This window comes from Peromyscus leucopus, chromosome 14 (assembly GCF_004664715.2).
Source record: "Peromyscus leucopus breed LL Stock chromosome 14, UCI_PerLeu_2.1, whole genome shotgun sequence".
NCBI lineage: Eukaryota > Metazoa > Chordata > Mammalia > Rodentia > Cricetidae > Peromyscus > Peromyscus leucopus.
This window is the reverse complement of record NC_051075.1, coordinates 27234961-27260033: the sequence shown is the minus strand read 5'-3', so window position 1 is coordinate 27260033 and position 25073 is coordinate 27234961. Positions and strand designations below refer to the sequence as shown.

Here is a 25073-nt window from a genome sequence, read left to right as displayed (position 1 = left end):
GCATTACATGCATGCCTGGTGCATCTAGAGGCCAGAAGAGGCCATTGGATTCCCTGGAGTTGGAGTTACAGAGGCTTGGGACTGCCATGTGGATTCTGGGAACCAAACCCAGGTCCTCTGGAAGAGCAGCCAGTACTCTTAACCACTGAGCCACCGTCTCTGCAGCCCCAACTGCTTGACTTTTGAACCACTGAATTATTGCTACAGGTAAAAGACTAATTTATGGAACCATGTTTATGTGAAACTGGCTGGTTTTATTATTAGCAATGCCAAACAAGACTTTAAATCAATTAAAATTTATTTCATTATACAGAAAGTTACTTTTACATTTGTCTACAACCACGGTGAACACATTCCTGGTATAAAGACACAGCCTTTTGAGTTTAAGATATCCCCAACTATAAGAGTACATATATAAAACTACCATAATTATGGATGAGGTAATCAAAGTAAAATATACTATTCAGAATAAAATAAAATGGAAATAATTTACTCATAAGATTCATATTTAAATCATATTTATTTACAAAATACTATCCTGAGAATTATAATTCCATTAAGCTTCAATTTGAGCAAAAATATAATCACATAAGTAATAGAAGTTACTTAAACTGAAATGAGAAGAAAATGACTGCTGGGGGGACCAGCACCACTGTCAGGTCTCCTGGGGTTCTGGAGGTTCGGCTGCAGGATCTTTTGAAGGTGGAATCAAGTCTGGAGGGACCGCACGTCTACTTTCAGGATGTGGGGGTGGGGGGAAGAACCCAGCTCTTGGGGGAAGGTAAGGTGGAAAGCCCCTCGGTGGGTACACATTTCTCCCTGTTCAAAGAGATTAGCAAAGGACATTGGAAGTTGAAACCCCAAACTACACACTTGTTAAAAACCACTAGCTCCGGTAGTTATTCTGATATTCAAACACCCACACCAGAATATTTGATCTCACAAATTAATTTTGATATTGAAAAATGTACTTCTTCCACAACATAGGATTAATAAGAATATCATTAATTTCAGGTATGTTTGTCTTATCTTTGCAGTTATACAAGATCTCAATACATTCAAGGCTTACTTTAAAACAGGTTTTCAATGTAGTCAGATTTTCAAACTTAGCATTCAGGTCAGTGATTCTGACCTGATAGTCTACTAAAAACATTTCCTGTAATGCCAAGGACCTTCTTAAAACTTACCAAACAAAATTCATTTGATTCACCTAGAACTTTAAAACTAGAGATGAGATCAGAGAGCAGCTACCTAGGACAACCAAGCTGGTTCTTGTCTAGTACTTGAAAACATCATTTACTGTGTAGAAACCTGTGGTTCCAAAGGGTAAAGTGTGCTGTAAAAGCAACAAATTATTTTTATTTTAAAATGTAAGGGTATGAAGGAATTTCAGTTAAGTTCAACAAATAACTAAATATGATCTTAGATTTTAAATAAATATGATCAGGTGGGAACTATTTATGAAAAAGACTTTAAAACACTTTAGTCAGTAATCTTGACTAAAATGTAAGTATTTTAATAATGAACACAATACATTTCTATCAAATTAAATACACATAATTTTAAACTTAAAACTGCTTATATATTCAGTGATTCTCTGAACTATCACAATACAGTTAAAATTCAAAATTAGCTAAGATGGATCAAGGTGAAGCCTTGGCTTCCTTTGTTGCTGGACTGTAACCTGTGAGCCATGTAAACGCTCTCCTCCTCCAGCTGGTTCTGGTCAGTGTTTATCACAGCAGCAGGAACTTGAAGAAAAACACAGATAAACGTTGACACATACATGGACTCTTTAAAAAAAAGCCTACCTGGGAATGGAAGACGTGGTGGGCCAGGGAAATCGTTAGGTGGAGAATAATAATCTGGAGGAGCTCCATAGATGTTTCTTGGAGAAGGTGGGGGGAAGGGGCAGGCCCTTCCCATAAACTGGCTCCTTGGGTCCACAGGAGGAACTGGGGGACCCGGTGGAGGGACAAAGCCATGACCAGGAGAATCAGGCACTTTTGAGTTCTGTAACAGATTGACAGTCAGCAGTCAGTAAAGTGGCTCGATTCACAGCTCCTTTCCTGGAAGCATCAGGCATAGAAGAAAGCATGTAGGCACCTACACCAAAAGCGGTCCATGACATTCTAGAAAGCCAGAGAACAGGCTCAGGTTTTCACACCAGTGTAGGAACCGCTTGTTCCCTATCCTAGTAAGTATTTTTACTAACTCAACAGAGAACTTAAGCATGGCAGTAATAGTCTCTACCTAGCTCACACTTAAACAGAAGTTTATCAAATATACACTCAAAAAGAAAATGTAAAGATACTGATCATCTCAAAATGGCCAAAATCAATGTTATATTTTAAAACTAAAATATATTTTAAGATTCAAATAAAACTTCAAGGAAGAAACTCTGAAATTGTGTTCAGCTAGTGAAGAAGCTTTCAAATCCATCTAAAAGTTCTTGTTTTTAAGGTGGGAGCTGTCAGGTTTCTTTCTCATTTCTTTTAATATGTTCTATTTATTTCACATGTATGGGGGTTTTGCCTGCATGTATGTCTGCATGTACATTCAGTGTTCTTGGAGAATAGAATAAAGCTTCAGATCCCTTGAGACTGGAGGTTAAGAATAGTTGTGAGCCACGAGGGTGCTGGGAACCAAACCCAGGTCCTCTAGGAAAGCAGTCAGTGGTGGTTTTTTTAAATAATTATTTTTAATAATGGGGAAAGAAATTGAAACTTGAACTTATAAGACTAAAAAAAAATCCTCAAGATACATAGTAACTAACTATAACCCATGAACCTTTTGTGGATCCTGACATCACAGACTATAAGCAATTAACCAGACATTTCAAAAATAATATGATATAGATCTTATATACACACATTAAACACATATGCATAAATGTACATTTGCATTTTAGTTACTTTTCTGCTTCTGTGGTAGAACCCCTTAACAAAAGCAATTTCTTAAGGCAGAAAGGGTTTATTCAGATGCACACTTCAAGGATCGTGGCAGAGACATTCAAGTGGAAAGGGCTTGAATCAGCTGGTTATACCACACCCACAATCAGAACGCAGAGACCTATGAGTGGATGCTGCTGTTCAGCTTCCTTTCTCCACTTATACAATGCAGGATTCTGTGGTGGTATTGTGTTCCCCAAAATATTGTGTACTCTAATAAATTTATTTGGGGTCAGAGAACAGACAGCCACTAGATACAAAGGCTAGAAAATGGTGGCACTCACACCTTTAATCCTAGCATTCCAGAGATAGAAATCCCTCTGGATCTCTGTGAGTTCAAGGCCACATTGGAAATAGCCAAGCATGGTGACACGCCTTTAATCCCAGACAGCCAGCCTTTAATCCCAGGGAGTGGTGGTAGAAAGCAAAAAGATATATAAGGCGTGAGGACGAGAAACTAGAAGCATTTGGCTGGTTAAGCATTTGGCTGGTTAAGCTTCAGGCTATGGAGCAACACAGTTCAGCTGAGAGCCATTGGGATGAGGACACAGAAGCATCCAGTCTGAGGAGACAAAACCAGCTGAGGATCCGGCAAGGTGAGATAGCTGTGGCTTATTCTGTCTCTCTGACCTTCCAGTATTCACCCCAATAACTGGCCTCGGATTTGTTTTTATTAATAAGACTCTTTAAGATTCCTGCTACAGGATTCCAGCCAGGGAATGGCGCCACCCACAGTGGGCAGGTTGGTCCACCTCAGTGAACACAATCAAGATAATTCCCCACAGGCTTGCCCCAAAGCTCAGCTCCTAAGTGATTTGAGAATCTATCAAGTTGCCAATTAACAATCATCATCAGAGTTTGTAAATGTATGTACATGAAAACAAATACACGCAGTGTGGACACCTGGTGAAAGGCAGTTACTCTTCAGTATATCTCATGATCACCTTTAAGTCCTTATCTTTCAGAGATGTACACAAAAATATTCACAGAGGAAATAACATACACAAGGGTTTGGTTCCAAATAAACTGGGAAGAAAACGAAATAACAGAGGATATAAATCAGCTGTGGTTTACTGCTATAGTTTAAGTCTGGGTGATGGAGTAGATAAGGACTCCCATAATTCTAACTGGTATCCAAAGGTCCACACCCACCTGCCCCTCCCCTTAACACTTCACTATATGTCACTAATGCCAGGTTCACATCTACCTCACTCCCTTTGTACTTACTCTTCTCTTACTGTCTGGATCTTAAAGCTACCCCCACGGCCTCTCAGCCCCCAGCCTGTGGTACTACTTGAGGTGGGGTAGAACCTTTGAGGTTAAGCCTACTGGAAAGAAGTTAGGGCATAGCAGCCAGTGCTCTAACCTCTAAGCCATTTCTCTAGCCCATTATTTGTAAGGGTTTTTCATTGTTGTTGTTGTTTTTGAGACAAGATCTCCTGATGGAGCCCACACTGACTTTGAATTCACAAAATTCCCTTCCCTCAGCCTGCCAAAATGCTAGGATTACATACATCATCAAAACCTGGCTTGTCACTTGTACAGTTTCACCAAAGGTTACAAGCCAGAAATGAAGCAGTGCTAATGCTAAGCAGAAGTATATTTTATTAATATCTTGATATTCACAAAGTAGAATAGCTCTAGCCTTGTTCTAGTAAAATCAAGAAACTGGTTATGGATACATGGGTAGAATTCAATTTCCAATACTTACACCAGGTTGATCTTTGGTATCATTTCTACTGGATTGCTTTTCTGAAGAGACTGGCCCATCTAGACAGGAAAATTAAACCAGGAAAAATTCATGAATTGTCCCTTTATTCCTAGACCATTTCCAAATCCAAATGACACTGACATGTTCCTTGCCAAGTTGCTTTTGGTCATGGTGTTCTATCACAGCAACAGGAACCCTACCTAAGATCCTATCCTACTACAAACAGCAACAGTGCCAAACTGTCTCCCTGGCCTCACAGCAGAGTTCATACTGTGAACTCCCTGAACTCAGGAATGGCTATGTCACCCCTCATCTGATTTAAGCTCAGGAGACTCCCCTGTAACATCGCTCCTGCACAATGCCAAGGAAACCACCTAGGTGAAACAAGAGTCAATGAAAAGAATTATTTTAATGAGCTCCCAAGAGTAAGAGGACAAAACTAAGGAAAGTTCCACAACTTCTGAAGAGAAGGCTCATTTATACCACCTTTCAGATCTTAGCAAAGAGCTGTCTCAGAGGATCAGAACTAGTCCCATGAAAGCAGAGGGCTAATAGAAAGCCTTATATCTACACAGAATGCCCCACTTTTCTTCCAACATGGGCTTGATTAAATATTAGGATGACGTAGAGAAAACTGACAACTTAACTCATCCTTAATCAGGTCTCAAGATACCACATTAGCATTTTCCTTCCAATGTTCATCAAAATATCAGAAACTCAGGGTTTATTTTTTCACAAAATATATACATTTTTGCCCTCCACTGACAAAAAGTAACCTGTTACTTTAGATCCAGGGCCTATCTATTGCGTGGCAGGTACAAAGCAGTGCACTGTAAGACCCTATTTCTAAGGACACAACGTATTTCTGTTGGAGGACAGAGAGAAACCAAGCTGGAACTGGAGACTTCTTTCCTGCAGGCTAGCTTTTATAGTGCAGAGGTGCTATGCAGTCCACTAGAGAAGAAAAGTCACCAATGGAACCACTGACGAGGCTTGGATGCTACATTAATGACCTTCCGGTCAAGATCAGCTGCTGGCCCGGTAGTGCCATGACTCTTTGGGGGATGACCAACCATATTCTGACTGAATTCGAGGCCTGCCTCACAGGAGGGAGTTCATGCAAAGCACTGCTCAAAAGACTGTGGCTCGGGAGGTCATGGTACCTGGAGGGGAACCTACTGCTGTTGTTTATCTAAATGGATTTGTTATCAAAACTAAGCCAAGCCGAACACAGCTCCAGTCACATGGCTCTCTGGTGGGGCAGGGGAAGCGTGCCACCCTGGTGAGAAGGGACAGACCCACAGTGTTCACTGACTCAAACAAAACTACAGGTTTTGGTGAGACTCTGATTCTCCCAGCAGGAATCAGCAATGGAAAGGAGGCCCATTCTGTTACTCTATAATGACTTGGAGGGTGAAGGCTGAGCACCATCTTGAGAGGGAACCTATGAGAACAGAGATCAACTACAAATCAAGAAATCTGAATTCCAGAGACTATCCAAATTAAAAAAAATCAGAAACAAATTAAGGTGCTGTGAGATGTCTTTCTGTATGCTGTGAATATATGTTGCTCTGATTGGTTGATGTAAGCCACGTGGCAAAGTATAGATTTATAAAAATGGGTTAATTTAAGATGTTAAGAGCTAGCTAGCAAGAAGCCTGAGCCATTAGGCCTATAGTTTGAAAATAATATAAGCCTGTGTGTGTTTATTTGGGACCAAGCAGCTGTGAGACAGGGATGGGAGCGATTCATCCCAACTGTAGGACCCAGGTGGGGGGGGTGGGGTGGGGGTATGGATATGACAACAGATACCAAGGAAATACAAAGAATTATCAAAGACCTGTATTATACAAAATTGGAAAATGTAAAAGAAACAGTCAATTTTCTTGATAGATAACACTCACAAAAGTTAAGTCAGGATCAGATAAATAACTGAAATAGACCAATAACACCAAAGAAAATAAAAGCAGTTGTTAAAAGTCTCCCAACCAAAAAAAGCCCAGGGCCAGACAGTTTCAGCACACAATTCAACCAACATTCAAAGACCTAATAATACCAATAACTCCTAAAATTATTCCACAAAATAGAAAGAGAAGGAACACTGACAAATTCAGTTTATGAGGCCACAGTCACGCTGATGTCCAAATCACACAAAGATGCAACAAAGAAAGAAAATTACAGACCAATTTCACTTGATGCAAAAATACTTGCAAACCGAATCCAAGAACACATCAAAAAGATCATCCACTATGACCTAGTAGACCTCATCCCACAGATGAAGGGATGGTTCAACATAAGAAAATCTGTCAATGTAATCCACCATATAAACAAACTGAAAGAAGAAAATCACGTGATCATCTCCTTAGATGCTGAAAAAGCCTCTGACAAAATCCAACACCCCTTCACAATAAAAGTCTTGGAGAGATCAGGGATACAAGGAACACACTCAACAAAATAAAGGCAATTTACAGCAAGTCTATAGTCAACATCAAGTTAAAATGGAGAGAAACTCACACCAATTCCATTAAAATCAAGAACAAGGCAATGCTGTCCACTCTCTCCATATCAATTCAATATAGTACTTGAAATTCTAGCAAGAGCAATAAGGCAACTAAAGGAGATCAAGTGGATACAAATTGGAAAGGAAGAAATCAAAGTATTGCTGTTTGCAAATGGTAAGATAGTATATATAAGCAACCCCAAAAATCCTACCAAGGAACTCCTACAGCTGATAAAGACCTTTGGCAAAGTGACTGGATACATGATTAACTCAAAAGATATAAAAAGAAAGAAGTCAGTAGCCCTCCTATACACAAACAAAAAATGGGCTGAGAAAGAAAGCAGGGAAATAACACCCTTCACAATAGCCACAAATAATATAAAATATCTTGGAGTAATTCTAACCAAGCAAGTGAAAGACTCACATGACAAGAACTTTTAAGTCTTTGAAGAAACTGAAGAAGATACTAGAAGATGGAAAGCTATCACATGCTCATGGATCGGAAGTAAAAATGGCCATTTTACCAAAAGTAATTTACAGATTCGACACAACCCCCATCAAAATTCCAACACAATTCTTCACAGACCTTGAAAGAACAATATTCAACTTCATAGGAAAAACAAAAAACCCAGGATAGCAAAAATAATCCTGTACAGTATAAGAATTTTGGAGGTATCATCATCCTTGATTTCAAGCTCTGCTACAGAATTATAGTAATAAAAACTCATGGTATTGGCATACAAACAGACATATCAATCAATGGAATCTAATCAGACCCAGATGTAAATTCATACACCTATGTACACCTGATTTTTTTTATAAAGAAGCAAGAAATATACAGTGGAAAAAGAAAAGCATCTTCAACAAATGGTGCTGGTCTAACTGGAAGTTGGCATGTAGAAGAACGCAAACAGATCCATATCTATCACCCTGCACAAAACTTCAGTGCAAGTGGATCAAAGATCTTAACATAAATTCAGACATACTGAATCTGATAGAAAAGGAAGTGGGGAATAGCCTAGAACAAACTGGTACAGGAAACAACTTCCTGAACAGAAATCCAATAAAAAAAAAAAAAATAAAAAATGAGGTACAGATCTAAACAGAATTACCAACAGAAAAACCTCAAAAGGGCAAAAAAACACTTAAAGAAATGTCCTTTAGTTTGTTAGTCTAACCCTTAGTTAGTCATCAGGGAAATGCAAATCAAAACGACTCTGAGATTCCATCGTATACCTGTCAGAATAGCTAAGATCAAAAACACTAGTGACAGCTCATGCTGGAGAGGATGTGGAGCAAGGAGAACACTCCTCCATTGCTGGAGGGGTGCAAAATTATACAGCCAATTTAGAAATCAATATGGTGGTTTCTCAAAAAATTGGGAATTGATCTACCTCACGACCCAGCTATACAATTCCTGGGCACACACCCAAAGGATGTGCTATCTGTGGCAGTTTGAATGTAACTGGCCCCCATAATCTCATATGGAGTGGCACTGTTAGGAGGTGTGGCTTTGTTGGAGAAAGTGTGTCACTGTGGGAGAGGCTCTGAAGTTTCCTATGCTCGGAATACCACTCAGTGTATCAGTCAACTTCCTGTTGCCTGCAAGATGTAGGACTCTCAGCCACTACTCCAGCACATCTGCTTGCATGCCACCATGCTCCCTGCCATGATAATGGACTGACCCTCTGAAACTGTAAGTGAGTCACCTCAAATGTGTTCTTATAACAGTTGCTGTGGTCATGGTGTCTCTTCACAGCAATGGAAACCCTAACTATGACAGAAGTGGGGTACCCAGGAGTGGGGTATTGCTGAGACTATGTGTTTGTTGGAGAAATTTGGACCTTGGTTCTCTTGGTTTGGGAAGCAGTAGAATGCTTTAAGCACTGATTAATGTGCAATACTAGCAGGAGCATGAAAGACACAGGTGCTGAATGTGACTTGATGAACTGTGGGGATCAAGAGGTTTCAGAGAAGAAGAATGTTAGTCTGTGGCCTGGAGACCAGTCTTGTGATATTCTGGTGAAGAAAGTGGCTTCCTTTTGCCCTTGTCTGAAGAGTCTGCCTAAGGCTAAAGTGAAGAATTTTAGATTAATTCCACTGGCAGAGGAAATCTCAAAACAGCCTAGTATGACACTGTTGTGTGGTTATGATGATGATTTATTGTGAAAAGGAGCAAGCTGAGCAACAAAAAATATTTGAGGAGAAAAGGAGCACCAGAAAGTGGAATGGAGCTAAGTTCTATGTTCAAGGAGATAAACAGATTAAGAAATGGAATAAAGGGAGTGGTGACCTCGGCGTAAGATTCCACCCATCTAAGTTTCCAACTTGTGAAAAGGAACCAAAGAAATGCTTAGAGCCAGGTGTGGTAGTGCATGACTTTAATCCCAGCCAGCACTGGGAAGGCAGAGGCTGACGGATCTCCCAGTTTGAGGCCAGCCTGGTCTACAGAGCAAGTTCAAGGACAGCCAAGGTTAGGCAGTGAAGGAAAACAGAAAGCTGGTGAAGAGGTAGTTGAATGAGGGGGCCATGTTCCAGTCCCAGCAAGCAGCAGAACTTGGCAGCTTTGGCCACATGGTTCTGGCTTTAGAGTTAAGGATAGGAGAAAGGAGTTATGGAATAAAGTCACTGAGGCCAGGAATGTGTCAGAGGTGTCCCTGAATGGCCTAGTGGAGAATCCATTGCATGAAGCTGTGAAGGTGAAGCCTGAATTGCCTTGGAGAACCCAAGATGTTAGAGATGCCCAAGTCATGGGATACCTGCCAAGGAGAACTGCTGAGTGGAACCAGCCCAAGAGAAAGAAGTGTGCTGCAATTAACAAAGCTGAACAGAGTTGGAGATCTCGAGTGTTTTGACATCAGACATGGAGATGCAGAGTTTGGAGTTTGCCCAGCTGGTTTTTGGTCTTGCTTTTGTCCAGTATTTCCTCACTATGCTCCCTTCCCTACATTTTGGAATGGTATTGTATATCCTGTGCCATTATATGTTGGAAGTATATGATCTACTTTTTGATTTTGATTTTTACAGGTGATTACAGTTAAGAGATTGCATGAATCTCAGAAGGAACTTTGGACTTTAAAACATTGTTGAGACTGTGAAAGACTATGGGGGCTTTGAAGTTGGACTAAATGCATTTTGGATTATGATATTGTTACAAGCTTACAGGGGCCAGAAAGTGGAAATGTGGTAGTTTGGGCCAGAAAGTGGAAATGTGGTAGTTTGAATGTAATTGGCTCCCATAATTTCATAGGTAGTAGAACTGTTAGAAGGTGTGGCTTTGTTGGGGTGGGCAGGGCCTTGTTGGAGGAAATGTGTCACTGTGGGAAAGGGCTTTGAGGTTTCCTATGCTCAGGATACTACCGAGAGTTTCAATTGACTTCCTGTTGCCTGCAAGAGTAGACCTCTCAACTATTCCTCCAGCACCACGTCTGCCTGCATGCTACCATGCTCCCTGCCACGATGATAATGGACTGAACCTCTGAAACTGTTAACGAGCCACCCCAATTAAATGTTTTCTGCCCCGCCTGCAGGGCTTCAACGGGTTCTCGACCACCCTAAGGAGGGAATGTAGGGACAGGAGATACAACGGAAAGTCACCAAGTCTAGATTCTGATCAAGGTGCCACTTTATTTCTCTTCCAGAAAGGTTTATATAGTTCCGCAGGGTGGGGGAAGCAAGAAACTGTCATCTGCATAAGGTGGGGCAAGCTAACAGGATGTTTGTATAGGATGTTTATAGGGTGAGAGGGTCAAGGGCTCTGACTCAATGTCCTGTTGCTAGGCAACCTGACTGTTCTAGTTCCCTGTCTTATTGGGGGTCTGTATTTTTCCACTAACTAGAGATTCTGTCCTTGTCCCTGACAGTTTTCCTTTATAAGAATTGCAATTTTCAGCTGGGCAGTGGTGGCACACGCCTTTAATCCCAGCACTCAGGAGGCAGAGCCAGGCAGATCTCTGTGAGTTCAGGGCCAGCCTGGTCTACAAAGCGAGATCCAGGATAGGCACCAAAACTACACAAAGAAACCCTGTCTCGAAAAAAGAAAAAAAAAAGAGTTGCTGTTTTCATGCTGTCTCTTCACAGTAATAAAAACACTAAGACACCGTTTTACTACAACTTGCTCACCTATGTTCATAGCAGCTTTATTTGTAATAGCCAGAAACTGGAAATAATCTAGATGTCTCTCAACAGAGAATGGATAAAGAAAATATGGTACATTTACACAATGGAGTGTTACTCAGCTGCTTAGAAAAAAATAACATCATGAAATTTGCAGGCAAATGGATAGAACTAGAAAAAAAAAAATCATTCAGAGTGAGGTAACCCAGACCCAGAAAACAAACATGATATATACTCACTTATAAGTGGACATTAGCTACTAAGTAAAGGATAACTATGCTCAGACCCAGAGAGGTTAAGTAACAAGGAGAGCTCAAGGTGGGATGCATGGATCTCCCTGGGAAGGAAGATAGAGTAGATTTAGTGAGTGAACTGGGGCAGATGGGGATAGGAACAGAGGGATCAGGTGGGAGTGGAGGATGGGGAGAAAGAGTACTGGGAGTGGTGACTAGAATTGGGGGGTATTTCAGGGGTGATCTAGGAACCTAATGCAATGGAAACTCCCAGGAATCTACAAGGGTGACCCCAGCTAAGACTCCTAGTAATGAAGGATACAGAGCCTGAACCTGCCATATTCTGTAACCAGCGAGGCTTCCAGTGGATGGATTGGGACACCAATCTAGCAACAAAACCTTCAACCTACAATTAGTCCTGCTGGGGTAAAGTTGGCTCAGAACTTGTGGAAGTAGCCATCTGTGGTGGTTTGAAAGAAAATGGTCCCTAAAGGGAGTGGCACTATTAGGAAGTATGGCCTTGTTGGAGGAAGTGTGTCACTGTAGGGGTAGGCTTTCAAGTCTCCTATGTTCAAACTATGCCCAGTATCAGTTCACTTCCTGTTGCCTGCAGATCAGGATATAGAACTCTCAGCTCCTTCTCCAGCACCATTACTGCCTGCATGCCACCATGTTTCCCACTATGATGAAGATGGACTAAACCTCTGAAACTGTAAGCCATTCCAATTAAATGTTTTACTTTATAAAAGTTGCTGTGGTCATGGTGCCTCTTCCTAGCAACTGAAACCTTAATGAAAATACCAACCAAATGGGGCTGAGAGATGGCTCAGCAGTTATGAGCACTGGCTGCTCTTCCAGAGGACCTGGGTTCAATTCCTAGCACCCACATGGCAGCTCACAACTGTCTGTAACTCCAGTTCAAGGGGACTGGCATCCTCACACAGACATACATGTAGGCAAAACACCAATGCACATAAAAATAAATAAATCTAAAAGAGAGAGGGAGAGGAGAGAGGGAAAGAGACAGACAGACAGACAGACAGATAGACACCAACCAATAACTGGTCCAGCTTGAGACCCATGCCCTAAGAGGGACCACCCCTGATACCGTCTGGAGAGTGAAGAACCAGAGGCTGGGTAGCCCAGAGACCTATGATTGAACCTACAATAGAACCAAACACAACCAGCAGAAAAAAAGAAGGAAAAAAAAAAATTCAATGGAATGATTCCTAGTGATACTCTGCTATACTCGTAGACTGGAGCCTAGCATAACCACCATTGGAGAACCTTCATACGGCAACTGATGGAAACAGATGCAGACCCACAACCAAACATTAGGTGGAGCTCAGGAAATCCTGCGAAGAGGGGAAGGAAGGAATACAGGAGCCAAAGGGGTCAAGGACATCACAAGAAAACCCACAGAATCAACTAACCAGGGCTCATAGGGGCTCACAGAGACTAAACTGACAATCAGGGAGCCTGTGTGTTCTTGTGGCACTCTTAACAGTGGGAGTGGGGATGTCTCTGACTCTATGGTTAGGATGTAATATAGGAGAGAAGCATAAATAAAAAAAAGTAGTAGTAGTAGTAGTAGTAGTAGTACTCTGAATTCAACCACCCACAAGCAGTGTGAGAAAAGCCCAGGAAGCAGCTGTGACAAGCCGGACAGTATATGCAGCAAGGGCATAAGCTCAGGCTGGAAGTGAGAGAAAACCAGCCTCTGGGGCACCCAGCTTGCTCTTCACTGCTGAAGTCTGAAAACCTGAAGCTCCAAGACTGCACTTGGCATCCACAGATGCATCCTCGTGTGGTGGTTTGAATAGGAATGGCCCCATAGATGCCTATGTTTGAATGCTTGGCCTACAGGGAGTGGTACTACTAGGAAGTACGGCCTTGTGGCCTTGTTGAAAGGAGTGTGTCACTGTGAAAGTGAGCTTTGAAGTCTCATATACTCAAGCTACACTCCGTGTGGCACAACCTGTCAGCCTGCAGGCTTTCATGTTTCACACCATGATGATAATGAACTAAACCGCTGAAATTAATTGTAAGCCAGTCCCAATTAAGTATTTTCCTTTATGAGAGTTGCCGTGGTCATGGTGTCTCTTCACAGCAATTGAAACCCTAACTAAAACACCTCTCTATAGGCAAGCCACACCTGGGAAATTTAGAAAATAGAAGGTAGGTCCTGAACCTGTACATTTCCATCACTCCCAAATAGGAGACACCTGCCAGCCAGAACATTGGTCACTTCAGGGAGTATGATCTGGGTAGTCTCAAGAGAGGCCGGCTAACTGCTTAGGATGCAGGAGGATTGCTGAGAGTTCAAGCAGCAGTAATAAAAGAATTTTAACAACTATATTTGTGAACATATATATAAAATCCCTCAAGATAAGTAACTAAATTCTGGGCAAGAAATGTGTGCTAAAACAAAATGGAAATTTTTACGTTTGTAGCTCTACATCCCTAACATTGTTCAGATTTTCAAAAATAAGCATGTATTACTTGCATAAGCAATAATAACTGGGAAAGCTTCCTGTAATGTGAACAGTCACCTCATAATACTTTTTAAATACTCTTATTTTTAAGTTTTTTTGTTTTGTTTTGTTTTGTTTTGTTTTAATGTATACAGTGTTCTGCCTGCATGCCAGATCTCATTACAGATAGTTGTGAGCCACCATGTGGTTGCTGGGAATTGAACTCAGGACCTCTGGAATAGCAGCCAGTGCTCTTAACCACTGAGCCATCTCTCCAGCCCCAAGGTAAGATTTTTAAGATAAGAACACATATAATCCTCTTCACTGTGTCCCAAACACAAGATGTCATGCAAATATGAGCAGTGACTTGTTTTCACATACCTGGTGGAGGGGCCATCATCCTTCGGTCTTGTTCCCATGGAGGCGACAGGGACTTGTCAGAAGGTGCTCTCGGAGCACCAGATAACCTGTCACAGCTTGACTCTCCTCTTTCAGTATTCATCTGATGGTCCAGAAGATTCTCAGGGCCTCGTGGGCCTAATTAAAGAAAAGCCAAATCTATATTATCTCAAAAAGTGTCACAAAAGACCCACTGTCAAAATCAAGATGCTTTTTCAAAAGTGAATACAAGTTCAAAGAAAACTTCCCTGGAAAATATTTACATTATAATTCTACCAAAATCATTTCTAAGAAATGGGAAAATAATTTTGCAATGTGCATAAATAAATACTTTCTTTCAGACTGGAATATAGCTCAGAGATTAGAGTATTTTTGCTTAGCTAACAGAAGGCTCTGGGGTCAACCCATAGCACAAAATAAGTAAATAAATATCCAACAACACTTGCCTATAAAATTCATCTTTATGAATTACCATCATGATTATTTTATAATTATAATCAGTGGTTAGATAGTAAGTCTGAAAAATAAGGTATAGAGAGTAAATTATAAAGACTCATACTAAGCAAAATTATGAAATAAGTAAAAGATAAGGATTTTATTGTTTAGGCATGAGTCTATCAATCATCCTAGAGGCTATATTCCTGCATCAGCAATTCTGATACTAATCAAGCAGTTTCAGACAACTTCTTTGGAAGTGTACTATGCTATGGAAGTGTACTATATACTAAGCCTAATGTTACAAGACCAAAACTTGCATCGGAAGTTGTAATAAGAATCTCTAACTCTATCCAACAATGGAAATCTCCACATCTTTCCTTTTCCTCCTATTAGCTCATGAGAAGAAGGCTGGGAAGGGAGAACACTCAAGAGTCCACAGGCCTTAATGAGAGGTTCTAAGACTCCTTCCTCATCACTCGCTACCAGGACCAAAGCCACAGGCCAAGTGACCCTCAGGTGGACATTGCAAACCTGAAAACACAAAAGCTTAAAGAGTTTTAAGAACAAGTTATCTACAATTCACTCTCTAAAAATAAATTGCTTTCCTTATAAACAATCTTATTCAAGCTTTCAAATTTCAAGATAATCAGATGAAGGAGAAGGAGCCACTCTGTCCTTTCACTGGTCATAGGAAACTTGATCCAAATAGAGATTTCAGGCCTGTTGGTAACTTACCAAGAACTTCTGTAGCTTTTTAACAGACAGGAAATAACCTTGCAAATAATCTAAACATACTGTCACTTAAAAACAATTAAATAGAAGAGGAAAGTACTTAAACAGGAGAGGAGAAAGGAAAGGTAATTTTTATAATTTCAAACATTCATTTGACTACAAGCAATCCTTGACTTATGCAATTCGACTTCCAGTGAGTTAGTTTTGCCAATTAAACTTATTTGTAGGGCAGTGATATTCTCACAAAGAACAGGATTCTAAAACAGTTACAATGACGTTGGTTTAGCAGAAGGACACAGTTTGCCTGAGAGACCCTAGCAGTGAGTGGACTCTGTGAAATGTTGATATGTTTGGTTTAGCTTGCTGTTTTCATAGTCTCACTTGTTCCTGCCTTACATTTAGTTTGTTAAATCACTTACATAAATGGTTAGAGACATTTCATTAGCAGTTCCTATACTTAACATAGCTATGGAAATTCAGAAAAAGCAAGGTGGTATGGGAGCAAGGCAGACAAGCCTGGCTTAGCCTCTCAAAGTGTCAGTAAGAGTCAGGACTCCTGAAAAGCCCCATCCAAAGTCTGCCTAGAAGAGCCCTTCTGACTTCCTTCATGATTAAAAAGGGGGGGGTTGGGTGGGTTAGGGGCTTTCACATTCTGATTTACTACAAAAAATATATAAAAATGTTTCTTAAATATATACATATCAAATTCTATATTCTGTTCGTTTCATCAAAACACATTTTATGCTGGTTATACTGCTATATCTTACATATTCTTTAAAAGGTTTTATGTAGTATAGTATAGTATAGTATAGTATAGTTTTAAAAGAAACACACCGACTCCTCATTATCCAGTATAGGTTGAGTATTCCTTACTGGAAATGCGTGGCACCATAAGTATTTACAATTTTAGATTTTTTTTTTTTTTTTTTTTGTGTGTGTGTGTGTGTGTGTGTGTGTGTGTGTGTGTGTGTGTGGTTTTTTGATTTTTAAGATAGGGTTCCTCTGTGTAACAATCTGGGCTGTCCTGGAACTTGCTTTGTAGACCAGGCTGGACTTGAACTCACAGGATCCACCTGCCTCTGCCTCCCAAGTTCTGGGATTAAAGGCATGCACCACCACCTCCTGGCTGTGTGTGTGTGTGTGTGTGTGTTTATAGACACTAAGGGTTGAACATCACAAACCCAAAACCTGCAATATGAAATGCTTCAAAATTCACAACTTTTTGAGTGCTACACCAAAAGAGTCTGCCATTCAGAGCACTCTGGATTTCTGAATTTTCAGAGTTGGGGTGGTCACCCGCCTTAAACTGTGTGCAAGAGAGAAACATGAAAAACAAAGTGGTATGGAGAATTTTGCTGTTTGTTTTTGAGCCAGAATCTTACTATACAGCTCCAAATGGCCTAGAACTCGCTATTATATAGACCAGGCTTGCCTCAAACTCACAGAGATCCTCCTGCTTCTGCCTCCCAACTGCTGAGATAAAAGGTGTGTGCCACCATATCTGGCCCAAGATTTTTTACCCAGTTAAAAAAATAAGTGAATCTATGATAAGTGCAAGGAATGCCTGTACGTTCCAAATGTCTATTTACAGATTATTTTAAAGGTAAGTTGAGTTGAAAATATAAAGGAAGAAATTTAGAGTAATAAAAATGTTTAAACAATATACCTCTTCTTCCTCCCCCTGGAAGCAAAGGTGAGAGTCTGAGTGGACCCTCCAACAAAGTTGGAGGAGAGAGAAAAGCTCTCGTTTCAGATGAAGGTCGGCCCAGTGGTGAGGGACCATATGGGGAGTGCTCTGGAATAATTAAAACAGCAGATGTACATGCATATCCAGTTAGCTGTACCATAAAGTTAGAATCCCATTCAACAACTGTCATTGGGTCATCCTGCTCTCAGCCCATGTCTAATCTATGCCCTGAACACTGCACAGGATTAAACAGAGAACCTGGAGTTTTTAAAGCTTTTCAACAAATCAGACATTTAGTCAATTAAAACATAAGGTTGTATATATAAATGGTCAGAACTTGAATTCTGTCAGCTTTACACCTATATACAAAGTTCCGACATTGTTAAGGTTTTATTTTGTTTTTAATTTGGCATGTGTGAGTCTGTCTATGTGTGGGGTGTGTACATGTAAGCTGCAGTGGCCTATGAGGCCACAGGCATTGGATACCCTAGAGCTCGAAGTTTACAGGGACCATTAGCTACTCAATATGGGTGCTAGGAACTGAACTCAGGTCCTCTGCAAGAGCAGTATGTGCTCTTATCAACCACCTCCTTAGCCCTGAGAGAGGTCTGACTTTTAAAATGTGAAGGTGGTAAGTAAGGTCTCTGTTAAATGTCACTCTTTTTATCTGTGCAATGCTGAGGGCAGGCTACAAGCTCAAGAGAAACTTTACATGAATAAATAAACACAAGTCTCAAGACGTGTACATAAAAAACCAAACAATAAACGAAAGAACCACAAACAAAACAAAACCATCAGCTACTGTAAGTAACCACACAAGTTAAACAAAGGATGCTGGCAGTACTCAGGAGTTACTGAAGGATTTAGGGAGCAGGAAGTGAGTTTGCTTGTTCTGTTTGTTCATTTCCTGTGTTGTTGTTTTGTTTTGTTGTTGGGTTTTTGTTTGTTTGTTTGTTTGTTTGTTTTTGAACATTTGTCTTAATATGTAGTACTAGCTGGTCTGGAACTGGGTATGTATGTATACTTGATTGGCCTTAAACTAAGAGCCTGTCCTTGACTCAGTAGTAAGATTGACGGTGTCTGCCACCATGCCCCGGTGGTTTGGGAATTTGGTGACATTATATTTCCCAATATTTCCACTGGGAAGGTTTACAACAAGGAAATGCTTGATTGAAGGCACAGCCATACAGGCCACATTCAACCTGACATGTTAGTGTCAGTCAGTTTTTTGAGTTTTGTTGTTGTGGTGGTTGTTTTGTTTTTGGTTTTGGTTTTTGGAAACAGGGTTTCTCTATATATATAGTCTTGGCTATCCTGGAATTTACTCTGTAGACTAGGCTGGCCTCAAAATCAGAGATCCGCCTGCCTCTGCCTCCCAAGTGCTGGGATTAAAGGCATGTGCCACCACTGCCCAGCTAAAAGTAAGATTTTGAAAATGAAGTAAATGCATAAAGTACTCTGAAGAATCAGAAATTACTTTTGAATTGTAAAGTCAAAGACTCGGTTAGATATTATCATGAATCCAATAAATTTCTCTGTAATCCTGGTAACCAAGAGCCCTACCATTTTACAAACGTAATCACTCCCAAATTGTGACTGTACTTCCAAAGGTTAAAAAAAAAAAAAAGCAATAAAAAAGAACTTAAACACCAGGGAATTCACACTTAAAATACAGTAAGTCTTATAAAGTGTGTACCTGGTACAACCAAATGGTTTACAGAGAAGATCAAAGCATTCTTTACCCTCCCATAGAATCCTGATTTGAAGTTAAACAAAAATTCTGCTTATATACTTGTCCACTCCAAGCTTTGTTATGACTTGAAGTCTTCAATAATCTGATATTTCAAAATGTAAGACACATTACATTTAATGAAAGTTGACTCTCAAAAGTGATTTGCTGCCGGGCGTTGGTGGCGCACGCCTTTAATCCCAGCACTCGGGAGGCAGAGCCAGGTGGATCTCTGTGAGTTCGAGGCCAGCCTGGGCTACCAAGTGAGCTCCAGGAAAGGCGCAAAGCTACACAGAGAAACCCTGTCTCAAAAAAACCAAAAAAAAAAAAAAAAGTGATTTGCTGACTTTCAGAGGTTATTAAAAGTAGATTCTACCTATAAAGATTTCATTTCATAACTACAGGACTTTAATTCCACTTCAACTAAAATCACTCTGAAAATGATTAGCTATTTGGAGATCATTAAAATGCTAACTCAATAATGAACCAGCAGAGGTACTAACTGCACCTTTAAAGGGCTAACCTCCCTGGGATAATTATAGTCATTGACTATGGGCTACGTTTGCCCTAACTTTTAAATCAATACTTTAAGAATTTTTTGATGCTATGTTAATTCTCACTCTAATCAAGCAAATTTCAAAGTACTGTTAATATATAAATAGTCACAATGCTATTCCACTTAAGTACTTCTCATTCATTCTCCCAAAAATCAGCTAATGGCACCTTATTCAGAGTGTGAGCTTTTCACGGAGGTGACAGCACTAAATACCTGTGAGGACATTTTACTGAGAAAGGAGACACCAGTCATTTTCACTACAAAGTTAATGAAACAGTTTCAAATAGAATCCTTTCTACAAAATCCAAAATACTGTTAGGTGAAAATGTTAACTTACAATAAAGTAAACTACATACACAATGTGTATGTGTGTGTGTGTATCTGTGTGTCTGTGTGTGTCTGTGTGTGTCTGTGTGTGTGTGTGTAGTTGGTGTAGTTGGAAGTTTTCCTGTGTCCCCCCCCCCCCCCGGCCCTGCAGCCACTCAGACCCAAGTAAACACACACAGGCTTATGTTACTTACACACTGTATGGTCTAATGGCTCAGGCTTCTCGCTAGGTAGCTCTTACAACTTAACTCAGCCCATTTCTATTAATCTATGCATTGCCATGTGGCTTCATGGCTTATCAGTATTTTCACATCTTGCTTCCCCCAGCGGTGGTTGGCAGCATTTACCCCACTTTCCTTTCTTCTTCCTCTCTGGAATGTACCACCTAACCTTATTCTGTCTCACCATTGACCAAACAGCTTTATTTATCAACCAATCAGAGCAACATATATTCACAGCATACAGAAAAACATCCCAGAGTTAATGAAACAGTTTCAAATAGAATCCTTGCTACAAAATACAAAATACTGTTAGGTAAAAAAGTTAACTTACACTAAAGTAAACTATATATACAATATATATGGATACACAATGTGTATTTTAAACAAGGGGTTAAAAAAAGACTACCTCTGCCAAATGCTGTATTTGGAACATCAAGTGCATAAGGATCTTTTTCTAAACGTTCTAATTTCAACTCTGCTTCAGTTAATCTGTAAACAAATAATAAACATCTCTAAGTTACTCAAAGTTACTCAGCCAAAAAAACAGCACATTTTAAGCAAAGGCCACTTCCAAACCAGCTTCTCTCACAAGCTCAACCTCTGATGAAAAGAAAAAGGCCCAGCACTGGTCTGCCCGGATACCTTTCTACAATTCCCACACTTACTTGGAGGTGACTAGCTTCTCCTTAGAGATACTCATGTTTAGAACTGCTTGGCTCTTTAAAACTAGACTTTGATGACTGCTATCTCGCAGAATCTACACTTCTGAAGTAGAACCATCCAAGATAAACTAGTGCAAATGTGTCATTTTATAACTAAGGAAACTGAGGCAGGGACTTAACTGACTCCTAAATGAAAAGGCCGGGGCTACAGCACAGAACCTCTACTCTGAGTCACCTACACTTCCCCTTGTAAAATTGGAAATCCCATTAATTGATACAACTATTATTTCTAAACTTTGTATCTTTAGATTTGCATTTTTAAACAACTGTTTAGTTCCTGATCCTTAGACTTGAAATAAAGCAACTGTTTGACTTTAATTTCTGAGCTATAAGCCAGAAGACAGAAGGAAGTTTTTAATGATGCCAAAAGTACAATTTGGCAAGCAAGTCTAACACTCTTCAAGACTGTTACCACCCATAGATAAAAGCATTTATGCTTCCTTTTTATTGCACACTTTTATTTTTTCTTTCACTTTCTTATTGCATAACATGATGCCAAACAACAAACCAAGGCTGAGACAAGAATCACTTTATCTACTTAGAGATGGAGAACACTGATACTCTAAGCATCACTGTGTCAAGAGACACAGCCTTTCTTTTGCCCACTCTTCTTTTTCTCCACTCATACTGGCTTAATTTTTTTTTAAGTGACACTTTTTACAGTGTAACTTGTAAAACCTTCTTTAAAGTGTAATAGCCACTGTAGTAGCCTAAGAAAAATACTTCAAACAAAAAAAATTAAAACTTCACAACTAGTAAAACTAGATATTTCATAACAAACTATGTGGATTTGCTACAATTTTTTTAAATTTATCCTTATACAAGTGTTACATACTGAAAAAATTATTTCAAGCTTTTAAAGCATTCCCATGAATACTTACTTTTGTCTGTTGTGAGCATTTTCTTTCCTTAAATCATTGAGGTTTCTTTCACAAGTCCGAGCTACCAGCTTGAAGAAAATAATACATTTGAAACTATATCCATACAAACTTAAAAAATGCAAGAGCAGCATAAATATCAGCATGATGGCACATAATGTCACAACCCAAACCAGACGAGTCTGCATTTATTTGAGTCAATATAAACATTTTAAATTTAGAGAATTATTCAAAAAGGGAATCAGTTTCATACCAGCCAAAAGCATGAACATAAAGCTGGTGTTTAATTGGTACTTGTTAATGAATGTTGCTATTTAAATGCAAAATTGGGGCCTAAAATTATTTGATGATGTAAATATCCAATCATAAGAGGCATGCTAGCAGATAAGCTTAGGGCAAAGTCAATGAAAACGGATGGTCATTATGCCCATAATTCTGGGAAACTACAAAGGTCTAAAACAGTTTCACAGAATGCCAATACAGATCATGCTTTTAATAACTACATACAATCAATTAAGTATAGAACAATGTACAAATACTAGACTCTACAGATTAGATGTAGAGTAGATAAAACATGAGATTGATCATGCTGGGGATGTCTAATAGGATATCTTCTTTAATTTTGCCAAATACAAATAGACTAGATATTATAAATAGACTAGATATTGTAACTGTAATTCTTGCTTGATAATTGTTTTGTTATATGTAATTTTACTATGTTAAAGTTAAAACCTTCCCTTTTGAAAAAAAGAAAAAAGGAAGTGCTGGGGATGCTGTGAATGTGTTGCTCTGATTTGGTTGATAAACAAAACGCTGATTGGCCAGTAGCCAGGCAGGAAGAATAGGCAGGACAAGCAGAGAAGAGAATTCTGGGAACAGGAAGGCTGAGTCAGGAGTCACCAGCCAGAGACAGAAAAAACATGATGTAAAAGTACCAGTAAGCCACAAGCCACGTAGCAACTTATAGATTGATAGAAATGGGTTAATTTAAGATATAAGAACTAGATAACAAGAAGCCTGAGCCATTAAGCCAAACAGTTTAAATAATATAAGCATCTGTATGTTTATTTGGGTCTGAGTGGCTTCTGGCCTGGGCGGGCTGGACTGGAGATAACTCAAGCAACAAGATCAAATGCAAAAAGTGAACTTACCATATCAGTAGACAAAGACTATAATATAATATAATATAATATAATATAATATAATATAATATAATATAATATAATATAATAATCTATAACTATTAACTATTTACAAGTAAAAGGAACTCTACTTTCAAATTAGTTTTCACATGAGAAATACACATGAGAATTGACTTTAGCCAACGAACAAACATTCACAGAAAACATAGCTTAAATATATTTTAGTACTATCAAAAAAGATTTTTTTGGCTGGGCAGTGGTGGTATTCGGGAGGCAGAGGCAGATGGACCTCTGAGGCTAGCCTGATCTATATAGTGAGTTCCAAGATAGCCAGGGACACACAGAGAAATCCTATCTCTAAAAAAAAAGAAAAAAAGGATTTTGAGTGTGTAAGTGTAATTATTTTCCAATATGTAATCATAAAATCAATTTTGAACAAAAAGGAATGTTGCACCAATGTTAGCTAGTAAAATGTAACAATTTACTTAAATGTCTTAAAATTTTATTTGGTTTTACGTGTATGAGTGTTCTGCCTGAATGTGGTACAACTGGAATTACAAGGTGCCTGCTGTGTGACACATACATATGCACACGCTGTGTGTGTGTGTGTGTGTGTGTGTGTGTGTGTGTGTGTAAGAGGACAGAAGAGGGTGTCAAATCACCTGGAACTAAAATTACAGGCACCTGTGCGCGATCTGATATGCTCAGAACCAAACGCACATCAGGTCCTCTAGAAGAGCAGAAAGTGCTCTTAACCACAGAGCCATCTCTCCAACCCCCAGAATTCCTTTGTGATTTTTTAACTAATTGTATTCAGAATGAAAAATATAAAATAAAAGATGGTTACTTCTTAGTGCCTCCTATGGTATGATTTGTAACATGATTTCATTACTGGTAAAATTAATTAAATTAATAGAAAGTGATTATTTTTTAAATACTGTCTCTATTTTTACCTAATCTAAAATGAGTTGTATATTTTCTGGAAGAAATTTGACAAAAGGGCTTTAGGTGAACTTAAAACTTACCCAATTATCATGTGCTTTTTTTTCATGAGCTATAACCTAAAAAATAAAATGATTAAAATTATTTTTAAATAAAAACATTCATTCCCACCACTAAACTTTAAGGCACAAACCATAAACTCGAACTGTCCAGGCATCTCTGAAGCACTATAAGCATTCTGAAAGCATCCTTCATGAATATGTATGATCTACTCTACTGAACTTTTAAACAAAAATTGAATGTAAACTTTTTTAATGCCAGCACACCTCATGTAATGATCAACTACAAAAGTTTCCAAGGAACAGATAACAAGCACATATGGGACTGCAATGGTGAGAGACATTTTTGGGGACTATATAATCCTCGTTCCCAAAGACAGAAAAGTTTCAGAATTTTTTGACTTCAGCATCTTTGGCTCCCTGGGACTATTTCACAGTTTCAGGAACACTTCAGCAGGGATGGAGCTGCAGTCCCGCAGCTGTTCTAGAGTCCGAGTGCTCTATTGTGTGCACACAGCAGCCTCACACATACCTGCCCTTGATAAGAGTGAATCGTTCTCTCCAGCTCTTCTTCCAGATCCTTGGCACGCTGTCTATAAGGAACAAGTAGTTATTCCACTGTAGTAATTCCACTGTAGTAATATATAATAAGGAATGAGCACATGGCTATAAGAATACAGAGTGTTCTACCTTATTTTAAGTATAACCCCAAGACTTGTCTTTGAGAGATGCTGAGAGATTTTAAAGTACATCCTTTCTTCCTCTAATTCTAACCTCAATCAAACCTTGTGAGAACTATTGCTTGGGTGTGGCTAAAACAACATCACAAAGGATTTATACAATACACAAGGTCTCACCCAGCCTGGCCTCAAGCTTAGTTTTAATCTTTCTATCTCTACGTCCTAAGTGCAGGAGTCACAGGTACATGCCACCATGCCTGATCCTCTGGTTTTCTTTTTCAGGAAGAAAAATCCTGAAAGAGTAACTCAGATCCTGTAATCTTAACAGAGTCCCAAGAAAGGAACTATTTATTTGGTTTTTTTTTTTTTTTTTTTTTTTTTTTTTTTTTTTTTTTTTTTTTTTGGTTCTTCAAGTCAGGGTTTCTCTGTGTAGCCCTGGCTGCCCTGGAACTCGCTCTGTAGACCAGACTGGCCTTGAACTCAGAGCTCCACCTGCCTCTTCCATCCATAGTGCTGGGATAAAGGCATGCACCACCCCCACCCAGCTCAGGAGAGGAACTCTTACAAGATAAAAAC

At 39.4% G+C, this 25073-nt stretch overlaps 1 protein-coding gene across 11 annotated transcripts in view; it reads right to left on the bottom strand.

Moving 5' to 3' along the window:
* Positions 1 to 280: 280 nt before the first annotated feature.
* Mia2 (MIA SH3 domain ER export factor 2) overlaps positions 281 to 25073 on the bottom strand; it is a 95426-nt gene continuing 70633 nt past the window's right edge. For 8 of the 11 annotated variants that reach the window (XM_028885114.2, XM_037210558.1, XM_037210559.1 and 5 more), the window contains 9 exons: positions 24350 to 24410; positions 23842 to 23877; positions 21678 to 21745; positions 20481 to 20563; positions 17221 to 17349; positions 14367 to 14522; positions 4663 to 4721; positions 1812 to 2013; positions 281 to 819 (listed from right to left, as the gene is read on the bottom strand). In XM_028885114.2, coding sequence (XP_028740947.1) covers positions 656 to 819; positions 1812 to 2013; positions 4663 to 4721; positions 14367 to 14522; positions 17221 to 17349; positions 20481 to 20563; positions 21678 to 21745; positions 23842 to 23877; positions 24350 to 24410 — 958 coding nt within the window. In that variant the 3' untranslated portion in view covers positions 281 to 655. The remainder of the gene's footprint in view (positions 820 to 1811; positions 2014 to 4662; positions 4722 to 14366; positions 14523 to 17220; positions 17350 to 20480; positions 20564 to 21677; positions 21746 to 23841; positions 23878 to 24349; positions 24411 to 25073) is intronic. The other 3 variants (XM_037210561.1, XM_037210562.1, XM_037210563.1) reach the window with 1 other exon arrangement.